Source organism: Sciurus vulgaris (assembly GCF_902686455.1).
Source record: "Sciurus vulgaris genome assembly, chromosome: 18".
Classification (NCBI taxonomy): domain Eukaryota; kingdom Metazoa; phylum Chordata; class Mammalia; order Rodentia; family Sciuridae; genus Sciurus; species Sciurus vulgaris.
In genome coordinates, this window is record NC_136479.1 from 2180508 (window position 1) to 2193371 (window position 12864).

Sequence of the window (12864 nt, forward strand, 5' to 3'; positions counted from 1 at the left end):
ATTATTCTCACCAGCTGTAGCAGGAGGTCCCTGGAGAAGGTGTGTGCTGACATGAGAGGTCAAAGGAAAAGGTTATCAAAGTGAAAGGAGCCATTCAAATACCTACCGAGACCCTGGGGATCACTGCAAGAAAGTGCCTTGCAGTGAAGGTTCTCAGACACAGGGCAGTTTCCAGAAAAGGACTCACAGCAACACACTGACTTTCTAGCCCTTCCTAGAATGTTAAGCAAGTTCCTTCCATCAACTTTGAGCCAGGAGCCAAGTTGTCATCACCATTGCAGATGCCTAAATCATAAAAGGAACATTTTAAATGTGTATGTGCTGAGCTCTTTAAAAGCCAAACATTACAGTGTCCCAGACAAGAAATTAAAAAGCCTTTGAAGCACACAGAAAAGTTGTGCTGAGGATGCAGAGGCGTACAGTCCCTGTGAGACAGAGGCCCCTGACTGCAGCCATGCTCCTGCATGGAAACCAGCTCTGCTGCTGTCCACAAAACAGTGGAAATGCACCATAGAAAAGGGGGTTCATATCCCTGCTTTCTCCTGTAAGGCAAAAGTTGTGGATGAATCTGCTGACAGGTCAGGACTTGTCACTTGGCTTGTATTTATCTGGGGTCACCCAGCTTCTCACAAAAGATGTTCTGTTATCTCGAAGTGCTTGGCAGTAAGCACAGACATTGCTGACATAGTCAAAGTGTGGAGTCCCTGTTCCAACAGCACGTGCTCCTTTGTGCTGAAGTGCAGAAGCTGTGGTGGATAGAACTCCTGGCATCTGAGCACAGTTGAGGCCTAGGCACCAAGCAGAGCAGGGCCATATTAGTTCTTCACAGCCACATGCTCATAGGAAGAAAGAAAAGAAACTGGTCTCACTTTCAAGTATTGCTAGAAATAATGAGTTTGATTGATGTTCTGTGTGAAGACATGGGAAGTATGCATTGGCACTTTTGCTTTGAACCTAGGTGTGACAGCTGTTTTAAGGAGAGTACTTCTGTGCACACTGGCACTCTTCCAGGGAACGCCATCACCACTGCAGTCTGAATGGTGGCCAACTGCAGTTGTGCAGGTGTGATCACTTGGATGACATTTTTTTTTTTAATTATTGTAAACAAATGGGATACATGTTGTTTCTCTGTTTGTACATGGTGTAAAGGAGTACCATTTGTGTAATCATAAATTTACATAGGGTAATGTTGTTTGATTCATTCTGTTATTTTTTCCCTTCCCCCCACCCCCACCCCTCTTTTCCCTCTATACAGTCCTTCCTTCCTCCATTCTTGCCTCCCTCCCTAACCCTAACTCTAACCCTAACACTAACCCCTCCCACCCCCCATTATGTGTCATCATCCACATATCAGCGAGATCATTCGTCCTTTGGTTTTTTTGAGATTGGCTTATCTCACTTAGCATGATATTCTCTAATTTCATCCATTTGCCTGCAAATACCATAATTTTATCATTCTTTATGGCTGAGTAATATTCCTTTGTATATATATATATATACCACAGTTTCTTTATCCATTCATCAATTGAAGGGCATCTAGGTTGGTTCCACAATCTGGCTATTGTGAATTGAGCAGCTATGAACATTGATGTGGCTGTATCTCTGTAGTATACTGATTTTAAGTCCTTTGGGTATAGGCCAAGGAATGGGATAGCTGGGTCAAATGGTGGTTCCATTCCAAGTGACATTTTTCTTGATAATTGTTTTCAGAGAAAAATCTTCAGGTGAAAATTGGGATTTTGGAAAGTTGTCATTGTAGCTTGACATCTTCTCGGTACTTGAAGACTTTCGAGGAGATTAGTAGTGATGCTAATGAATTAATTTATTGATATTGTAGAGTGACACTTGTTGCCATTTGGAAGCTCTCCAGTATTTCCAAGATGACCCCACCATGTGCTGCTGTAGAATCACGTAAGGGCAGAAGGTCCATATGAAGTGTGAGGTAGATTGATGGTGGTGTTAATGTCACAGAGCATGGAAAGCTCCTTGTTATGGATCCATATTGCACATGCTGTTTATTTTTAAGAAATCGCCACTTTTTGAGTTTTAGTATAATATCAAAGAAGAGTTATCTGCAGTTATCTAAAAAGGCTATTAAAATCCTCCTTTTTCTAGCAGTTCATCAGAGTGAGGCTGTGTTTTCACATACTGGAGCCTGAAGGACAAATGTGAGAGTTCAGCTTCATTCTTCTAAATTAGATTTGTAGAATGCATAACCATGCTTCTCATTCCAGTAATTATTTTTACTACACTACTAGATATGGAACCCAGGGGCTATCTCCAGCACTTTATTATTTTTATTTTGGCAAAGTGTCTCACTGAGTTGCCCACACTGCCCTCAGACTTCAGTCCTCCTCTCAGCCTCCCTAGCAGATGGGATCATAGGAATGTACCACCATGCTGGGGGGAGGGGTTAATAAAATCTTCTTTATGCAACACATTATTGCTTAAATGAATTAAATAAATGTTTGAAAATGTCTCAGTTTGTTTTCCAGTTCATTTTTTAAAATATTTTTCTAGTTGTAGATGGACACAGTACCATCATTTAATTTATTTTTTTATTTTATGTGGTACTGAGGATTGAACTCAGTGCTTCACACATGCTAGGCGAGTGCTCTACCACAGCTACAGCCCCAAACCCCTGACGACCAGTCCATGTTGGTGGATAGAATCCAGAGATGGGAAAGATCTTTGAAGTCCCCATCAAGTTCCAGCCTGAGGTCTAAAGACCAAAGGGTGGACCTTTCAGAGCATACAGTGACCCACTGGCCATTGCCACTGGTCCCTCACCCAAGTGAAGCCAGGTCTAGAGAGCCTTCCTGGAATTCAAAGCAGCCACTCCCAGCCCCCAGCCTCACTGTGCTCTCCAAGGGCTGTCGATCAGTGGTGGAGTTTTTCTGGGTCCTTCATACTCAGATCCTTCAAGATGATCCCTTTGGGGTCTGTGTGGGGTGTAGGGGAGGAAGAGGAGAGAACCCTGGCTTTGGAGTTGGGGAAGAGCAGCATTCTACGTTGTCATCCCTTGTGAGTTGACAGTGGATATCATGAGACCCTCAGCTATTGCATGGTGATGGTGAGACATGTCACCTGTCTCACATGTCACCTGTTTCACACACATGACTGTGTGTGAAAGTCAGGTGGTCCACATGCTGAATAGCTAGCTGTGTCTCTGATTGAAGTTTGGTTTGGACTCTGAGTCTTCAAGTGGCTTCTGCAACCTGCCAGGGAGAAGGAGGACACTTAGAGGAGCAAGCACTTTCTTCAGGGGTGGAAGTTGACTCTGAAGTAAAACGTCAAAATGATACATTCCTTGGAAGTATTTTTTGTTTGTTTGTTTTTCTTTCCTTTTTTTTTTTTTTTGTACTGGGGATTGAATCTAGGGGTACTTTGCTACATCCCCAGTTGTTTTTTTTTTTTAAAGACAGAGTCTTGCTAAGTTGCTGAGGCTGGCTTCAAACTTTTGATCCTCTGCCTCAGCTTTCTTAAATTGCTGGGATTACAGGCATGCACCACCACACCTGGCTAAAGTACCTAAATTTTTCAAAGTAGATAAATAAGCTACTTGTAGGCTAATTGGCTAACTAAGCAAGTAGACTGTGATATAACTGCTAATAATAAAGCTTTGTTGGCCTCTCTCTGTCCCCTGTATCTCTGACTACCTGGGCTATAGACAGGTGATGGTTCTCTTCTGTGGGAAGAGCTCAGCAGGTAGAAGTTCCACATTTGCACAGGAGTGTGTAAGTGCATGTTCTGCTGCTAAGTTATCACAGGCTTCACTTCCTCTCTGAGTAATAATGCTGTGGACTTCTCTGTTCCCCCTACCTTTTTTTTTTTCCTTCTCAGTATAGATTTTTAAAAGTGGGATTGCTTCCTGATAGACATTTCCAAATTGCTTTTCCAGCATGGCCTCATTTCAGGTCTTTGGTGCTGCGTGAAGACAACTGTATCCCCCTACAGCCCCACTGTGCCCCGAAGAATGGCCGAAGGACACTCAACCCCGTTTCTTTATTCAGGACACTGAAAGCGTTTTTGTGTCACTTTTGTTCCTCTTGGGGACTTCCAATTTGGCCGCTTTGTTCACTTTTCTACTGAAACTGGTGGTGTCTTGTGGTACTTGGTGTTGGCCCCTTGGCTCAGGTCTTGTCTCCTCCACAGCCTGTTAGCCTTCTGAGCTTGGTTATTTTGTGGTTAGAGTTGTTTCTGTCCTCATGTAGTCCAATCTGTGGTTCTGTTTGGTGACTCCTCCCATGTAGCTGGAGGAATCCCTGCATCTTCTTTCTGGTGCCTGCCTTGTCTGGCTTGATTTTTGGACTCTCTCTCACATGTTGTGAGCCAAGAACAGGATGGCACCATGGGGCCTCCCTTCTCCTTGATTATACATCAGGCCTCCCTGACTCCCCAGAAACTGGTGCCCTTCAGGGCTACAGTGAGCAGACTGACTCCTGACCTTTGTCTCCCATGTTATCCCCTCGGCAGTTTGATTCATGAAGTTTTTCCTTCACTCACGTGGTGCTTTCCCTGATGCTTGCTGGAGAGGCTTTGTGGTGTTGGCTGTGTCTTTGTGCCTTGGACTTTCTGTGCTGCAGTAGATCCTCCTTACTGTATCTTCTTTTCTGAAATCTCTAGCTTTTGGCGGGTTATATTTGTTTGGGTGGGTGTAAGACACCTCTGAGAGGGGTCATATCACACTCTTCCTGGCAGGGCCACAGCCCTGTTCTTGTTCACAATCTATTATTCTCAAAGCCTGCAGAATGCCTTTGACTGAGACGTGCAGTGTAGCCCTCCTTCTTATAGGTGCTCTGGCCCCTTGGTAAGGTGCCCAGACATGGTTGTCTTAGACCTTTTTCAAATGTATAGCATAGTGTTCTACAGTAGAACCTCAGATCAGGATTTCAGTGGAAGCGGATGGAACATAGGGCTGGGGCTATAGTTCAGTGGGTGAACCCTTGCCTGGCATGCACAAGGCCCTGGGTTCCATCCCCAACACTGAGCACAGGGTTTGGGTGGCAGGGGAGAGTATATAAACCAGTAGCTTCTAGCTTTAACCAAGTGAGGTAACCTGTAGACATTAAGATGACCTGAAGCAAAGTGAAGTGGTATACTGGCTGCTAATGGGTATTATAACAAAGCCTGTATTTGAAACTTCGTCTTCCAGATTCCTGCCACATTTAAATGGAAGTATTATATTAGTATGATAGGAATGCCAGAAAAGATGTCCCCCCTCCAGGTGCTGGGGTTGGACCCAAGGCCAGTGCCTGCAGAGTTCACACTCTACCACTGCCTATCCCAGAAAAGACATTCTTAAACCAGGTCCAACTTGGGTCTTTCAAGAATTTGTGATCTTAAAGCATTCCGGATTCTGCACCCTGAATTGGGGAGTCCTGGCATGGGAAGTAGCTTCAGTACCACAATCTCTTCCTGAAGTTGATGCTAAGTGGTGTCCACCTTTTAGGGGATTCTTTGCCTTTTTACTCACCCATAGGTAGGTGTGTGTGTGTGTGTGTGTGTGTGTGTGTGTGTGTGTGTGTGTGTGTGTGTGAGAGAGAGAGAGAGAGCGCGCATGTGCACTAGGAATTAAACCCAGGGCCTCCTGCATTTGCTGTGGGTTGCCTCTGGGTTTGTGGTACCGTGCCCTTTACCTGTTCCCGGCTGCATAGATACCCCAGCTAAGAAGTGACCATGGGACTTTGGTCCAGATACAGATGAAAAACCCCATATGTCGCATTGGGAGTTGTCTCCTGGTTCTGAAGCCTGGTTGGATCTGCAAGTGGCAGTCTTGGTTAATGCAGAGTCCCAGAGGCCCCATGGAGTTTGTCTGAAGTAAGGAGTCGGGGGAATTTCTGTGAGTGTCTTATTCTTGTTTTTTTTTTTTTTTTTCTTTTCTTTTTTTTTCTTTATAGGCACCAATTTGTAGAAAATAATCTAATACTAAAAATGGGTCCAGTGGATAAGCGAAAGGTAAGTCAGACCCCTGCTGCTTTTAGTCCTAATAGATGACTTCCTTCTGCTGCTAGTTTGGCTAGCTCTCCTTTCTTGGACTCCTGCCATGACATGTTAGACGTAGCATTCTTCATCCTGGCACATTCTATAAAGATCCATGTCCAGATTTTACAGCCCAGGAATATTTTAAGCATCCAGGGAAACAGTTGGAACCCCACAGGGAGTCAGCAAGGGGCAGGTGGAAGGCCAGCCTTAGCTCTGACTCTGGAACCTGGCTTCCCATTCATTTCAAGGTTTCTGTCATGTGGAGGCCACGTCTGGTATCCTAGCAGGCAGTCTAATATTTCATTAGTAGTATTTTTAAACACTTAAGGGTTGTGGTTTGTGTTTTATGGATTAAGCAGATTGTGTCAGAAAATATCAACTCTGTGTGTTAACAGGGGCCCATTCTAAGTATGACTCAACTGCTCTTCCTACCTGTACAGCCTCCACCAAGTGAAACTCTCCATGCAGGTGGGCTGTGTGTGATCTGGCCTGCCCAGAGTGGGCTTCTGTGACTTAGGCCAGGGGACAGTGGGATGGTGATCAAAGACCCATCTGTGTGAGCTCAGCAGCAGGGTCTAGGTGAGGTAGGAGGTGTCCTGGCTCAGTGGAGGTGGCTGGCGTGAGCCCTGTGCACTGAGCTACTCTACAGGTGAGTTCCTTGGAGGCAGCAGTGCGTGCTATCCACTCTCACCTCTGAGCCTTAATGATAATGTTGTTTGTTTGTTTGTTTGTATCAGGGTTTATTTGCACGACGACGACAGCTGCTGCTCACAGAAGGGCCACATTTATATTATGTCGATCCTGTCAACAAAGTTCTGAAAGGTGAAATACCATGGTCACAAGAACTCCGACCAGAAGCCAAGAATTTTAAAACTTTCTTTGTTCACACGGTGAGTCTGTCCCTGGAGACTCTTGGTGGTATTGTCATAGGCCCCTGTATTTCCGCCAACAGCATCCCTTGCTTTGGCCGACTGAGCAGCTGGGATCTTGGTATTTTCCCACCTCCCAGAAGCTCTGCATTAACTGTTCAGCCCTAAATTGAGCTGGGAGACACCCAGGGCTTGTTTTTCAACTTGTGGTGGGTCACTCGCCTGCATATTTAATTTCTGCATGTGCAGAAAGAAGAAGCCGCCTGTGTTCACAGACTTCCCCAAGGTACTTGCTGTGCTGGCAGCAGGACACAGGATGGGCTGGGATGGAGGCTGGGTGGGACTCCCTGGAGAACATCAGGTGCTCTGTCTTTGCAGCCTAACAGGACATATTACCTGATGGATCCAAGTGGGAATGCTCACAAGTGGTGCAGAAAGATCCAGGAGGTTTGGAGGCAGCGATACCAGAGCCACCCAGATGCCGCTGTGCAGTGACATAGCCTGCGGCCGAGCTGCCCTTCGCTGCCAGGACACCTGCCCCAGCGCGGCTCGGCCGCCACCCGGGACACTTCCAGACCACCTGCCAGCCATCTCAAGGAGAACACAGACAGCGGAAACCTTGCAGCTTTTTTTATTTAAAAGAAAAGAAGAAAAAAATTACCCAATCACACAAAGAACAAAACCAATAACAAACAGGAATTCAGGGTCGCTTTGCTTGCTCTCTGTGCTTTGTGGAGGCTTCCATATGCTCTTGAGGCTGTGGAGACCCAGCCCCTTGCACGGCAGCCCAGCTCCTGCCCAGACCAGTGGCTAGACTTGGTGTCACCAGCCCCTTCTAGTATCCATCAGAACCATGTGCCTGCCATGCACCACTCCTGCTGTGGTCCAGGGACTGGCTCTTTCTGCCCACCCCCACAGTCACAGAATGCTTCACCAGGGAGTCTCTGTGCGCTGTGCTGGGGACAGAGCTCTTAGTTTGTGAGCGTGCTCCCTTTCTTACGTTCCTCTGCATGGCCCTGGAGGTGTAGCCTGGCCCCTTGTATCTCCTACTGTGGCTTGGGTGACAGGATTTCTGTGGTCCTTACTATCTGGCAGGCAGACTGTGAGGTGAAGAGTAGGCACAGCTGTGGAGATGACATGCAGAGCAGGCTGCTGCAGTTACAGGGAGCCCTCCCAGGGCTCAGCTTCATGTCCCACCTCCAAGCAGTGTCCTTCAGTGGGGCTGGATGCTGAGCCAAGCACATGCTTGGGAGGGGCACTGTCTGGTGGAAACAAGGTTAGCACCCAGCTGCATTGTTGCTAGATACACATAACACAGTCCTGTAAGGCCAGGAAGTACCACAGAAGCCTCAGGGCATCCTGAGATTCTCTGGAAAGTTTTAAATGTGCAGGCTGCCTGCCCACCCAATGAGATCAGGCTTGAGAGAATCCTGGTGTCAGCAGCCCCAGGGTACTTCAGTCCCCTGCCCAGCCTCATACTTCCCTGTTCATGTTGTGGCTTCTAAGAGCTAGCTCAGTTTTTACATCTCTGTTGGAAATCTAAAAGCCTCACGTTGCCTGGTGACTTGGCCAATAAGGGTGGAACTCTGCGTAGAAAAAAAGTGTTATCCAGTGTTGCCTGGGACATTAGAACAGCCCACGTAAGCCTGAGTCTGTCTGGTCTGGTATCCTCTGCCAGTTTTAGGGCTACTTCCCTTTGATGCTTTGGTGGCAGTGCTTTGCTTTGTGTTAAGAGACCAGAATGTATCAGTCCCTTGCTTTGCTTTGTTGCTCCCAGGCAGAGTGCTCCTGAGGGTCTCAACTGTGCGTCTCCTTGCCTTGATTGTCCCTTAAGGGTGACTGTCAGTCTCTGGGGAAGAAGAGCAGGCACCTGCCTTTGCAGTCTGCTCACAGACACCATTTGACTCCCGGGTCCCCAAGGCAGGAACAACTTTGCCATTTCTGTAGACCTTCACAAAGGCACCAGCAAAAGGCCCACAGAAAAAGTCCCCCCCCCACCCCCCATGACCATCCATCACCTGGTGTGCCAGGCCAGTCCAAACTGAGAGGAAAAATATCTTTTCCAAACTTGTTTTAATATATTTTTTTTAGATGTAGATGGACACAATACCTTTATTTTATTTGTTTATTCTTATGCGGTGCTGAGGTTTGCACTCAGTGCCTCACACATGCCAGGGAAGCACTCTACCACTGAGCTACAACTCTAGCTCTCTCCCAAACTGTTTTAATGATAAGAGTGGTTCTTTTTAAACTGAGGGAAAGTGCACATGTGGGGCTGCACTAGTGCCAGAGTGAAACAGAGGTATTCCCCAGGATTTGACAGTCGTTTCTGTGAGAGCTTATGTGTAAGTGAGAGTGTGTCAAAGTCTCACCTGTCTTTTGGGAGCCCCAGGGAGCTGGGCACAGGCCAGGCCTCCTCTCTTAAAGGCTTGCTTATGTTAGGTGAGTCTCACTTGGCTGTTTCTTTCTTGGAGTCCTGTACAGACTCACTCCCCTTGTTATGGTTTTTCCCTCTTCAGAATGTCCTGCATCACAGGCTTGACTCCCTGACTCTCCTGCCTGTGCACACACATGCAGAGAAGATGTCCCTCGGGGCATTTGGTACAGGGGAACAAGTAGGGCTGAGACTTGGCTGAATAAGAGAGCCTGGCCAATTGTGGGCAGACAAGAAATCATCTTTTGCCTCCGCCCTCTGGAGAGCACCACTACCTCTGGGCTTCACCAACAAGCACCATCCCAACCTCCTCTACCACATGGCTGAAGGCCAAGACAGTGCCACACCTTTCCCTGTTTCCCTTGCTCCTTGCTTGCTGTCCCCTTTTTCCCTTGCTCTTTTGTTTAAGCCCTATGCACACTGTTCTTTAGCCCTGACTTATGTCAGTTTCAGCATGCATGTGGACATGCGTATGTGGAGACCCAGTGGGGCCAGCCCAGGTGAGAAAATAGTGCCCTGCTGCTGAATAGATCCAGGAGCCATGTGTCCCACTACAGACCAGTAAGGACAAATGTAAATGCCAAGACCATCTTTCTGTGGCCTCTCTCAGCCCAGAGGGGCAGCAGACTGTGGTGACTATATCTCAGACAGCTCACTGTGCCCTGCCTTCTCTGGGGATGCAGAGGAAGCCAGGTTTGGATAGGTTGTTTGCACCCTTTTTTCTCTGGTGCCAGCCAGGGCAGTGGGCATCCCTGTGTGGAGCTCTTAAGCCTCTTTATCCTAGGGAGTGGCACTGTGGTGTGTCTACCATTCTCAATCTTAGCTTCCTAGAGGCTTGTTAGAAATTTGCTTTGAGAAAGATGGCTCATGTTGTCAGTCCAAAGCTAGCAGGAACTGCACCTGCTCCAGTGCTTCCGGTCTACTCTGGTATTTGTAGTCCATGCTGGTAGAACTCAGCCCCGTGGCATAGGTCCACACACACCAGCCCAAGCGCTCCAGGTGATTCTGTGCTTTCTTAAAAAGTAGTATTTACATTCTGAAAAAAGTCAACTAGGCTCTCCACCAGAGGCCACTGTGAGCATTTTCATCTAGATTCTGGCCCCTCTTCCATTTATTTGCTTTTTAAACTAAGCTGGAACATACGGCGTGCATCATTTTGCATCCATCTTTTTTATTTGATATTTTATCTGAAGCACTTTCCCATGTCATGAGCAGTTCTTCAAAAGCATGTTTTAATGATTGTAGAGTCTGATGGTCATACATTTTATGAAAATTCATCTACTTCCCTACTGTAAAAGACTTGGGTGGTTTATGGGTTTTAACTGTTTAAATAATGCTGTGGTGAATGTCCTTATAAATCTTGTTATTTTTGGCCCTGATCTTTTCCCCTTAGATGCCTGCAAGTGTTATTTTAGGGTCAAAGAGTTTGTTCATTTCACATGTAATTCCTCCCACTTGGTCTGATGCTCTGATGCTCTGAGATTCAGTAACAGCCTCTTCCTGGTACAGATTCTGAGAAATCAGTTTTTGCTAAGCTGTGTGTTCCAAATAATGTTGAATATGACTGCTCTTTTTTCTTTTTTTAATGCTAAAATGATGTCATTCCTGCAGATCCATTTGTGACAGATTTTTCCAAGAGCCAATTTCCTTATTTTCATTGCAAGAATCTGGTCATGCTTGCATGTTAGTTCTCTTCCATTCCTGCTGCTATGGTTTCCAAGTGCTTGGTGATGTTTTAAGAATCTTTTACTTTGTGTCTACAATGGTACTGAATCTGCTTCTGCACAGTCAGCAGAGATAAAGTGTTGAACTGACCTTGCCACGTGCTTAGTGGGTGATTCGTACTTAAAGTTTATAGTCTCCGTAAGTACACTGGGCCATTTGGGATCGCTAACAGAGCAAAGTTGTATTTGAAAACAAAACCTTGTAGATGATTGGGTTTTACAAGAGTGCATTTGTGTGTCCCCCCATCCCCCATTAGAAGTTCTTAGCAGTTCAGGACAGCAGTGTCTAGGCCTCTTCATGTAGAATGTGGATCTAGGTGGCATGAATGTGAGGTGTTCTCCCTGCTCCCTGCCCACAGTGCTGCAGGTTGCCCAGTGGTCTTCAAGTCCAGACCATCCAAATTTGTTTGCAGTCTTATTTGTCCACGTTGACTGAGTTCCATTGATTCTGAGGGGAAACATGTATAAGAGGTTTTTCTGAGCATCATGCTCAGTGCCACTTGACTCTGCCAGAGCTCAGGGCTGAATTGTGTAGAATTGGGCCTCCTGCCCACCTCTGATGCGCCACAGTTCCTCCTCCGTCTGGACTACAGACCCAGGGTGCTCACAGCTGAGCCTTAAGAGGCCATCACTGCTGTGAGTACGGTGAAGGTACTGTGTTCTGGGAGACATTCTTTGCTTTTTCCATTTTGTTTCATTGGAAACCCAGTATGAACTGATGGGGACTCAAGTGGGCGTGGCTCACTCTTGGGCAGAGTGTATAGCCCGAACCCCTGAATCAGGGCTGTAGCCACTTCCAGAGCCTCTGAGAGGCATTGGCTTCTAGCCCCAAACTGCACGGTTGTAAATCAGGCTGCCCGTGGAGAACTGTTCTGGGAAGGAAACTGTTTTCCAGTAAAGAGCATTTTTATTTGCTGCTGAGATGGCCATGGCAGGCAAATGAATGAGCCAGTATGAATACCTGAATTTTCCCTATAATTCTTTTCTTCAATGTGAAGAAACACCAAACTGTACAGAGAACTTTTTACAAAAGACAAACTTTTTTTTAAAACCCTTGTAGCCCACTGTAGTCTAATGTCTGGCTGAAAGCCTCTATTTTGACCATAGTTGAATTGGATGTTGACAAATTTAACTGCTGCAGTGTTTGGAGCTGCTGCAGCTGTTCCAACCACATACCATAGTTTGAATGGATAGTACGTTGCTGCCCTTCAGGTTGGTGGCAGTCAGTTGGACCGTGTGTAATGTTCTCTACCTGGTCTGTAGCTGTAACTGTGATGTACAAGGCAAAGCAAAAATTGAAAAGAGAAACTTATGGAAACAAATAATGCAATGATACTAGGATACACTTTTGTATTTTTATTCTTATATAAGGTTATTTGCTGGCTATTGTTGGCCTCTAGTTCAGTCTGTGTTATTTAAATTCTAATATATGAATTATTTGGATTGAATTCATGTTCGGGGCCACGTTGTTGTATGTATTGATGTACAGCCTTGAATGTGAATAATTATTGTAAACTATATTTTACAACTTTTTTTCTGGCTTTATTATATAAATTTTCTATTTGGTCATGGTTTAATCATATCATAATTTAATGAATCTGTTTATTCTTTTTTCAAATATCTGTGCTTTAGATGTAGTTCCGGATGATGAATTTCCCTCGTATGCGCCGTAGTCTTGAAATAAAAGCATGTAGAGTGCACACGTTCGCGAGCCTGGCTCTTCCTTTGATGGGGGCGGGGCTCGCTCAGGCCGGAAGGGAGCCCGGCCGGCCGCCTTTCCGGACCGGAACTTCCGTCTCCCGCATGACTTCGGGGCGGGCGCTTTACTAGGGAGGACTTGTGGGCGGGACAG

At 46.2% G+C, this 12864-nt stretch overlaps 1 protein-coding gene across 5 annotated transcripts in view; it reads left to right on the forward strand.

Moving 5' to 3' along the window:
- Nucleotides 1–12712, forward strand: part of PDPK1 (3-phosphoinositide dependent protein kinase 1) — a 70852-nt gene extending 58140 nt beyond the window's left edge. For all 5 annotated transcript variants that reach the window (XM_079120332.1, XM_079120335.1, XM_079120333.1 and 2 more), the window contains 3 exons: nucleotides 5901–5958; nucleotides 6723–6875; nucleotides 7233–12712. In XM_079120332.1, coding sequence (XP_078976458.1) covers nucleotides 5901–5958; nucleotides 6723–6875; nucleotides 7233–7349 — 328 coding nt within the window. In that variant the 3' untranslated portion in view covers nucleotides 7350–12712. The remainder of the gene's footprint in view (nucleotides 1–5900; nucleotides 5959–6722; nucleotides 6876–7232) is intronic.
- Nucleotides 12713–12864: the final 152 nt, after the last annotated feature.